At 41.8% G+C, this 10,352-nt stretch overlaps 1 protein-coding gene across 1 annotated transcript; it reads right to left on the reverse strand.

The window, feature by feature from the left end:
- Window positions 1–1,377: 1,377 nt before the first annotated feature.
- Window positions 1,378–10,039, reverse strand: gprc5bb (G protein-coupled receptor, class C, group 5, member Bb). The gene is made up of 4 exons (XM_059326286.1): window positions 9,440–10,039; window positions 7,665–8,763; window positions 2,960–3,072; window positions 1,378–1,422 (listed from the first exon to the last, which is right to left on the reverse strand). The coding sequence occupies exons 2-4, from the start codon at window positions 8,761–8,763 to the stop codon at window positions 1,378–1,380; spliced, it is 1,257 nt and encodes a 418-aa protein (XP_059182269.1). The 5' UTR covers window positions 9,440–10,039.
- Between the last annotated feature and the right edge of the window lie 313 nt (window positions 10,040–10,352).

A 10,352-nucleotide genomic window follows, 5' to 3' on the forward strand; every position in this document is an offset into this window, starting at 1 on the left:
AATGTAAGCAGTATAAATGCATTTGAATCTGTTCCAGTTAAGTTCACAGTGATGGATGACTAAATGTTTTCTCTATATTCGATGGAATTTTAAACTTAAAGGGATCCTGAATACCAGAATATAATGAGATGTCCCCAAACATCTCAAACAAAGTGTATAATGATCCAAAGTAACCATAGCAACATGATTGAGACTCAAAGTCCATTGAGTAGCTGTTCCACCCCGTGGTCCTCCTTCGCAGATAGTTTTTCCCAGTTGTTATAGAATTGTAGATGATTTTGGCAACTGCTTTTTCCAATGTGAAGAATGAACTTATTAATTCAACACTCAAACTGGTATATCTCTTCCATATGTATATCAAAAGTCTATAAAACATTCAAAATACAATTAATTCTGACAAAATACATTATCTGCGTTAAACTGAGCTTTTACATGCATCTCAAATATCACAATGCCCAGACATGATAAAGTGCAAAATCACAACCTCCAACAGTAATCCCTATATACTGCAGCATTGGTATTGCAGTATTAAATGGCTTTTCATGATATGCTTATTAAAAAAAAACATTTCTGTGAGTGTTAGACTGGTTTTAGCCTGTTAAATCACCAGTCAGCTCTGTTAAATACATGGCAGCTATCAATACACCATGAACTGTCCAGGAGCTGATAATAGAATGAGATACGGAGAGAAAAACACTCCAAGTCCTTTGGGTGTTTCCAGCATGTAATACTGAGGCCAAGCAAGCTTTGTAGGCGTATGCAGGTAATTTACATAAACACCCTAAAGGTTTTTCCGACTTGTAGCTTGACGCCAGATAGAAAGAGAAGAAAAGTGTTTTTATGAAGCAAACTGATGAACTGGTTTCACCACATAACAGCATTTGTTCAGTAAAATCTTTACTTCATTACATTCAAATCATTTCATCTTCATGGTCTATCTCCCATTGAACACTAGCCTTTGATATTCATGTTATATATAATAAAATAAGCCCTCCTTATACACTCCTCATCAGTGTATTTATTTACATATTATACTAAAGAATATCTGTGTTGATCAGAATAAATGCACTCTGCTTTTGCTTTATGGCCAACCTCCCAAACAGTGGAAGCGCCGTTACTTTCACTTCCTCCTCTTGTGTCCAGTCTACCGGGAAACCCAGAAAACTTCAGCAAAATATTATTAGGATTGTTTCTAAAAATGTAAAATTCATACACGAGTGAAGAAACATAAATGCATTAAACATTTTTTTTAGTTCCTATTAAATCCATCCTGTGTGATATGTAATGTTTCAAATATCTCATTCTTCTTTTTAGGCAACAGGAAATTCTGCAATCACACACCAGTGTTACACCAGTGACTCCTGGTCAAGTCCCACTTTACCATAACCGTCGTCCAGTGTAGTTAACTGGAGCGGTGGGCATCTGAAGAGAAAACAAACAAGTAGTGAATCAGTACATAAAGCTGTGGTTGGTTATTTTGAAAAAGTGTGGAGACCCTTATTGAAGTTTCTTGCAAATCAGGGTGCGCATTCACCTTGACTCGGTTGTGAGGTGCTGAGTTGTTGCTGAGTTTGTTTGTTTGTTTGGTTTTTGTTTGGTGGTTGTTGTTGTTTTTCTCTCTTTTGTTTTGTTTTGTCTGGTTTTGTTTGTCAATTTACTTGTGTTATGTGGAATATGTGAAATGTGATGTATCTTTTTTTAATGAGAAATGTAACTTGGTGATCATGTTCCACTGCTGTCTATAAATGTGTAAACTTCAATAAAAATATTGTGGGAAAAAAAAAAAAAAAAGCTGTGGTTGGTTATTTACTAAATGAAACAGAGTAAAATAAGGCGTGTTTCCATAAAGTACTTTCTAAATACTTTTTGGAGAGCGGCTGAGTGTTTTGGCTCCGCCCACTAGTTAGTTTGTTCCCATACACTGAGCTTTTGTAGCTGCTAACCAATGGAGTCCAACTGTGTTAACAGACCGACGCAGCAAGCAGTGTTGCCAACTTATATTTTGCAACTATTCAGACCCCTCTAGCGACTCTTTTCCAAAAATGCAACGAGCGACAAATCTAGCGACTTTTTTGTTTTTTATTGGAGACTCGTTCCTACTCTTCTTAGCGAGTAGCGCCGTCCCAAAGCACTCACAAGCGGCCCAGTCCTCTCCCAGCTGCAGTCAGCAGAACAGGAGCTGTTAACCACTCAGAGTCCAGTTTGCACCAGTCTGCAAATTAATCACACATGCACGAAATCACTCCTCAGTAGAGGCTCAGAAAGTACCTACCTGAGGCAGGTACTTTCTACTAGTGATGTGCGGATCGATACTGAAATATCGATACTTCCGATACCAGATCTGTATGCTCTAAAATCGATTCTCAAATGAAAATATCGATACTTTTGATACTTCAGTCATTTGTGGTAATGTATGTCATTAACAGGAATACGGTGGAAAGTAACTAAACTATTCCGATCTTGTCTAAATGACACGCTGCTGGTAGGAACTACTTTTTCTTCCGCCTGGGTAAGAGCCTAATACGTAAGCGATGTGGCACGCTGCTGCTCACTCTTCTCTCTCTCAGTGTGTGTGTGTGTGTAATTCAATGGCGGAGCGGAAAGAAGCTATATTGTGAATGAGTCCGTATACTTCTGAGTTTAAAATAAATAAGTGACTCTGACGTCTTCTATTCATTCTTAAGCCATTTGAAATACACTCTTTTTAGATTTACCAGGCAAATTAGGTGTATTTGCACAAAGTATTGGTATCGGACTGGTATCGCCGATACCAGCCTGAATTTTACTCCGTATCGGATCGGAAAGGAAATCGATGGTATCGAACATCACTAGCCGCTACCTGAGCAGCTAACTGGTGGAGTTGTGCGGATCCTCTCTCCCAAGTCACACCCATAGCGCCTCACTAGAGGGAAAAGAACCTAATGGAAACGTGCCTACACAGTGTTCCTTCCATACTTACTGTTCCACCGTTCATGACCAGAGCCATCTCAGTGGGCTGGTAGACGTGGCCTCTGAAGGCGATACCAGGACGCATGCTGCCGTGGCTGCTGTGGTACGTTCCACTCCGGAGAGCTGACGGACCAGCAAAGCAAAGCACAAACACAAGTTACAGGTGTTTTGCTAACAAATGTTACATCTTCTAGATCAAAAATGATTCCAGTTCCAAGAGAAGCTGCTTTGATAAATGACTGTTACAAAGCATGCATGCATTAAACCTGAGGTTGAAGTATAATTTTCCCAACCAGTTGATAACTCCCTTCACATCCATAGCAAACCCACGCAGGTGATTCTAATTATTATGGTGGATCAGACCTCTTTCCAGTTCTGTGTGGGCGTCTGCAGACTGTGTTTGGTTCATTTCTCCCTCACTCTCCTGTAAGGTTTGTTGGGCTGGATGGATTTCTCCATCATGCTTATTGGTGCTGGAGTTTGGTGCCCTCATGTCATAAAGGTCCAAGGTGGAAGGAGTTATTTTTTGTAAAATCCTGTTTGTTTTTTCCATCAACAAAGTAATGTGACTCACTATTACTTGGAGCACTTCTCAGGTGTCCTTTTAGCTTCAGTAATCTTTATTGTCAGATATTAATGCAGAATCTGTAGGCAACAGGACAGATTAGGGTCATCAGAAGTGTTCTGGTTTTCATTTGTAGTCCGATTAGTGTTGACCAGTCATGTTTGAGCAGGTAAACAGACATAATCTGCAGCTTAAATCGCTTCATTTACTTGAATTCGCTACTGCTCAGATTTCCGTCTATTGGTGCATTCAAAAGGTGTCATGTTTACAAGATCAGCCAATATGGACACCACCCTCTTATCACATCCATGAAAATAATTTCTGAATTGTTTGGTTTTGTTTTTTTTCTGTTGTTTTGTCTTGTTTCTTAACTGTAATTATGTTTATCCATTGTGAAGCACATTGAGTCTGCCTTGTGCATGAAATGCGCTCTATAAATAAAGTTGAATTGAATTGAATTGAAATATCTGAAAGCTCTGAGTGTACAAATTATGATGCGTATGCTGACGTTTACAGAAAAAGGTGGAGGCCATGGATGTTAGCATTAGCATTTCCTGCATTAACATTATGTTAGCCGTTGGCTACCTTGCTAACCTGTTGGCCTCAGGGTCTTTGAGACGTAACCACTTGAATACAAAGCATCTTGTGTATTAACGAGTTCACAAGTTCATTTGAAGGCAGCTTTTAACTGTCCTTTTCTCCATGACCATGGAGGTCAAAGAGGATTATGGGTGTTGTAATATTATGTGTCGTATACAAGACAAAACATGGCCATAACACGATTTTTATACATCCAGGAGAGTCATACTCTTTGTTTACATTGGTGACAAATTAACTTTAAATTATAGAAAATAGGCAAAACACCCATCTAACCAGCAGGCCACTTTGTGATTCTATTTCTAGGAACCACCTTCAACCTGAGTCGAGCTCTAATAAGACAGTAATTGCAAACAGCTGTTAGCATCTGCAGAGCCTTGAGAGGGAGACAAGGTGTGTGTATGTAAACAAACTGGGCCTTTTGTATATTAGGATGCTGTTATTGATATTAGGTGCTGTTTGAATATATGAATTAAGTTATTCAGAGCACCAGGCCGGGCACTCTGTCTTAATGAGCACCTGAATCATTCATTAAGTCAGATTGAATTTCCAACCACACCCTATGTTTTTGCCCCAAATCACTCACTTGTTCACTCATTCACTACTGTCTAAATCAGCTATTCTCAACCTTGGGGTCGGGACCCCAATTGGGGTCGCAAGATGATTTCTGGGGGTCTCCAAATCATTTTGGAAGTCAGCTCTGTCTCCACTGTGTTAAAGTGTTCATGTGTTTTAGTCTTTTTGGTCACTTAATGTCTTTTTTTGGTCATTGCGGGTTTTTTTGTCATTTTGTGTCTTTTTTTTGTCATTTTGTGTCTTTTTAGGTCATTTTGTGTCTTTTTTTTGACATTTTGTGTCTTTTTTAGTAATTTTGTGTCTTTTTTTGGTCATTTTGTTTCTTTTTTGGGTCATTTTGTGTCTTTTTTGGTCATTTTGTGTCTTTTCTTTGGTCATTTTGTGCCTTTTTTTGGGTAATTTTGTGTCTTTTTTTGGTCATTTTGTGTCTTTTCTGTTCATTTTGTGTCTTTTTTGCTCAATTTGTGTCTTTTTTTTGGTCATTTTGTTTATTTTTTGGGTGATCTTAACTGTGCATGTGAGATTCTATTCAGTGAGCGGGGGTCACAGACAACATGCATGTTAAATTGGGGGTCGTGACTCAAAAAGGTTGAGAACTACTGGTCTAAATAATCCACACAATAGTTATTAGTTATCTATCGTGTCACAATGTAATCTCCACAAGCCACAGACTTTACTGTTTTCATTCCATTTTAGGAATATTTTAGGGCACTGTTTAAAATGATTCAATAATTCAATATTAGGATTTGGAGATGCTAATAAAAGGTCAAACATTGAATGTTTTCCACTACTTAGTAGCTAAGTTCATTGCAGGATATTGAAACATTGGATTTTTCTCTTCATTTCCCAATTGTAAATGTGTGCCTTTAATTCTGTCTCATGTGTTGTATTGCCCTTTATTCAACTTGACATTGGGAAGAGGCTGATTGTCTTATGTCTTCCTTCAAATATATCACTTCAAATTTTTTTTTGAACCTGGGTCACAAGCTGTACTTGTAGATTACAGAGACAGGGAGTTACTGTTCATTAAGGAAAGTGATAGGAGACATAACCTCATCCTTAATAGATCCTCTCATGACTTGCTCACACTGTCACATGACTTTCCTTTCTGTATGACTCCTCCGTAGTCGGCAATACTTTTTATAAAAACAATATAATCTCTCCTGAAGTCTTCTTTCCTACAAGACTCTGACTGCATCCTGCTGCTGCCTCCACTGTTTGTTTATCCAGGTTGATCATAGTTTAGCTCTTCATCTGTGCGTTTGGCTTCAGATAAAAATAGAGAGCAACCAAAGTGAAATGACTCATACATTCCCCTATAAGCCTGCTTGATAATCAGGCATTTCATCAGGTTCAATTGGATTTCAGATGGTGTAGGCCAGTAGCTCTCAACCTTTTTGAGTCGCGACCCCCAATTTAACATACATGTCCCCGCTCACTGAACACAATCTCACAAACAAAATTACCAAAAAAAGACACAAAATGACCAAAAAAGACACTAATTGACCACAAAATGATCAAAAAGACACAAAATTACCAAAAGACACAAAATTACCAAAAAAGACACAAAATGACCACAAAATGATAAAAAAAAAGACACAAAATGACCCAAAAAGAAACAAAATGACCAAAAAGACACGAAATGACCATAAAAAGACACAAAATTACAAAAAAAAGACACAAAATGACCAAAAAAGGAAACAAAATGACCAAAAAGACACAAACTGACCAAAAAAAAGACACAAAATGACAAAAAAAAACCCACAAAATGACCAAAAAAGACACAAAATGAAAAAAACAACACAAAATGACCAAAAAAAGACATGAAATGACCAAAAAGACTAAAACACATTAACACATGAACACTTTAACACAGTGGAGACAGAGCTGACTTCCAAAATGATTTGGCGACCCCCAGAAATCATCTCACGACCCCAATTGGGGTCCCGACCCCAACGTTGAGAATAGCTGGTGTAGGCTACAGTCATTTAAAGTGAGCCACACTTTGCAGCAAACAAACCTACCAGTGCATTGGTCTGCAGTTCAATAAAAGTTTACATTGCATATTTATATGTATTTTATCCAGTCTAGTTCCTTTTCATGCATCCATGTATTGTGTATTGCTGACAACTTAATTAATTCGATGACACAGACAGGCAGATACCTATCAACCAATCACTGTAGACAGACAGTAAATTAATCTACGGGACATGATGTCATCCTTCTATTAGCTTAGAGTTCTCTGAGTCCCTTAGTGAAAGTTGCTCAGAAGCTCTTCACCAAAAAGTATTGTTTAAAATCCATTGCAAATGAGAAATATTCAGCTGACCAGAGCCATGTTGACCATATTTCAGCCTCAGGTCAGACAGCTGTGATCGCTGCATTGTAATATTTAGAAAATATCACATTCCACTGAAGTGAATAACTTTTGTTTTCTCCTTTTTCATTCTTCTACATGACACTGAATGCAGGAAAAACAAAATCATTCATAATTTTTTGAAGCGGGATCAAGGCAACATCCGTTTTTGTTGCACGTTGCCAGGCAACAATGTTCTCATGACCCCATGAATTACCATAAAACATTTAAATGCCAGACTTATTTTGTGCTCAACCTAAAATGTTAAAAAATACAACCTAATAACTGCTATTAGTAGGCACCATCTGACCCAGGCTGAATTTTTTTTTCCTTTAACCCATTGAAGCCTGGAAAGCGGATACGTCGTTTTGTAGTATTTGTATAAGCTCACAAATAGTTTTTGAATTTCATTTCTATCTGCTACAGAGGCTGAAAAATCTATTATTTAGTAGAAGCGTTGACACTTCTGATGAATTTCCAGAAAAACTTCAGGTTTTAGGGGCTTATTTTAAAAGGTTTTACAGGCGTTTTAGGCGTCAATGGGTTAAAACTTTTTTTTCTGCTATACAAAGCTGCACAGGTACACACAAATACACAAACACACACATTACATAAGCCTACTTGCGCCGTGCTCCTCGATAGAGAAGGACTGGTTCTCGGGGAAGGGTCGGTGAGAGTGCGCTGGGAGCTCGTCTCCGAAATGTGGAGGAGGGGAGGTGTTACTGGTGTCGAAGAAGTCCTGCGTGGTGGTTTGTGGCGGGTTCCGGAGACACAGGTGGGCCTCTGGGATGGCGTGCAGCAGCAGCAGGATCCAGCCCTGGATGACCAGCGCCACCGCCAGCGCCGGCTCGTCCAACACCTTCGCCTCCTTCTTCCCTCCTCCCTTCCCTTTCCCCCTCAGCGCCTGGCTGCCGTACAGGTAGAAGCCCAGCCAGGCCACCCAGAGCAGCGCTGAGGCCAGACTGGACAGGAAGAGCCAGACGGCGTTACACTTCCATCTCCGTTTTTCACTATCTCCTTCTCGATCTTCTTCACTCCCACCTGCTCCATCTGACACCATCTCTCCTCCACACAGCACCACGGCCAGGGAGAGCCCCATGGCGATGAGCAGCAGCCCCAGGGTGTAGCTGCACGTCAGAGCAAAGTCTAAAGGCGGGTATTCGCAGGCCGGGTGCCCCTCTCTAACTACAGTCAGCAGGACCCATTCAGCAGAGATGATCCCCTGGACCAGGGCCAGGGCCAGGCCCAGCGCCGCCAGAGAGCTGCCCGACGGGCTCGCCTTCCCCGCCACCAGCCTCCGGAGCCTCACGCCCTGCACCAGCAGGCTGGAGAAGCAGAGGGCGAAGAGGGGCCCCCAGAAGGCTCTGCGGACCACACAGAGCGCCTGGTTCTTCCCCACCAGGAAAGCCAGCGAGATGGAGAAGAGCCCCAGGAGCGTGCCCAGCAGCAGGAGCAGAGGGCCCATCCCGGAGCGCCGGGCCGGGTCGGAGATGGAGCGCAGCTTGACCAGCAGCAGCACGGCGAGGACCAGAGAGGCCAGGCCGCCGCTGCAGGCCACGGCCTCCAGGACCACACCCCACACCGCCTCCAGGTCACACAGCACCCGGTACGGAGGGTCCACATCCACACTGCAGCCCCGAGGAGGTGGAGGAGACGGGTGGGCTGAGCCAGAGACAGCTAGTGACAGCAGGAGGAGGAGGATGGTAGGGCTGACAGCCATCTTAGAGACACAGAGACAGAAGATACGTGTTGATGGAGAGAAAGGTACAGAGAGATAAACAAGGAGAAAGATCCAGAGAGGAGGGAGGCAGGAAGGTGAATGTCGTGATACCTGACTGTATATTAGTTCATACATCACCTCCATGACTCACAACATACAGTAGAAACAGCTGTCAGTAGATATATTAAGCTCCAATAAGCCTGTTTTACTTTAGAGATTAATGTGTTTTTCTCCCTCACACACAAACATGCACGCACACACACACACACACACACACACACACACACACACAGAGCACAGAATAGAACTGCTTTTAGCACTGGGCAATGGTTTCCATGGCAACGGGAAACAGCGTGGGCTGACTACATCGCATACTGGGCTTTTGAGAAGTCGAGTTTCGGTACCCAAAAGCACAGAGAAATGCACACACACACACACACACACATAATGTTTGTCCCTGCTTGTGAGGACCCTCAGTGACATAATGCATCTCAGCACTTATATGAGCCTAATTTGAAGCGTTTCCCTAATGCCAAGTTTTAATCCTCAACCAGTGAATGAGTGAAGCCAGAATGTTCTGACTTGTCTGGGTTTGAAACTCAACTTGTTCCAAACACACACATGCGCACATACAAAAACCAGCAACAAAATGATGTAATTCCTCAATCAAACTCACCTCAGACAAATTCTTGACTCGAAATCTTGCTTATTGACAGTGAAGAGGCATCATTATATTCCAGTCTGCATCACTCCAACTAGTTCAAGTATTTCTTATAATCCCAGTTGATGAAATCCTTGAGGCAGCAGACACAAAACGGTTTCCATTTTGTCTTTGAAAGCGTCTCTTGTGTTGCCCTCTGCGCTCTCAGCTCCCACTGTTTTAAAGTAGAAAATAACACACTTTGTGAGAGCAATAATGTCCTGCTGCTGCTGCAGTGACACGTCCGGCTGCTCCGAGAAGAATCCACAATTATGATGCATGCCTTGATACTTCACACACCCACATAGTCAAATATATCTTGTGTCTCTTTCACTCTTCTCTCTCGCTCCCTCTGTCCTCCTCTTTCTATTCATTCTGTCTGCATGTCTGTGTTTCTCTCTCCTGCTTCACCATGAATGTGCGGAGGTGTCAACAGAGACTAAATCCCAGCCTCACTTCTCTTCACCCACACATGGGGACTATGATTTGCTGATGCACCTGTCTAAACAGGAAGAAAATAGGAAATAAGTACAGTATATGAGCATGGTAATTCACAGCTGGTCCAGTATTAGTCACTCGTTTGCACATCTCGGTGTTACTTCCTGCCTGCCTACAGGATCCCACGTCTTCCTCATGCCACTTATACAATCTTCCTCACACTCAGAGCTGCAGGTTCATCTCTGAGCTCCAGATTGGACCAAAACAAATGGAGGTGTCTTCAGCAGGAGGATGTCCAGGGATGCTGTGTGTTGCAGAGTGTAGATGGTTGTGGAAGCAAAGGGGCAGATGGTGGATCTAAACACAGGTGAGCTGTGTCCACGTGGCTAGTAGTCCTACTAGAGGGGAGTGTTACATAATGATGCAGCCAAGTCTTCCTTTAGAGTGGAGT

Source organism: Centropristis striata, chromosome 1 (assembly GCF_030273125.1).
Source record: "Centropristis striata isolate RG_2023a ecotype Rhode Island chromosome 1, C.striata_1.0, whole genome shotgun sequence".
Lineage (NCBI taxonomy): Eukaryota > Metazoa > Chordata > Actinopteri > Perciformes > Serranidae > Centropristis > Centropristis striata.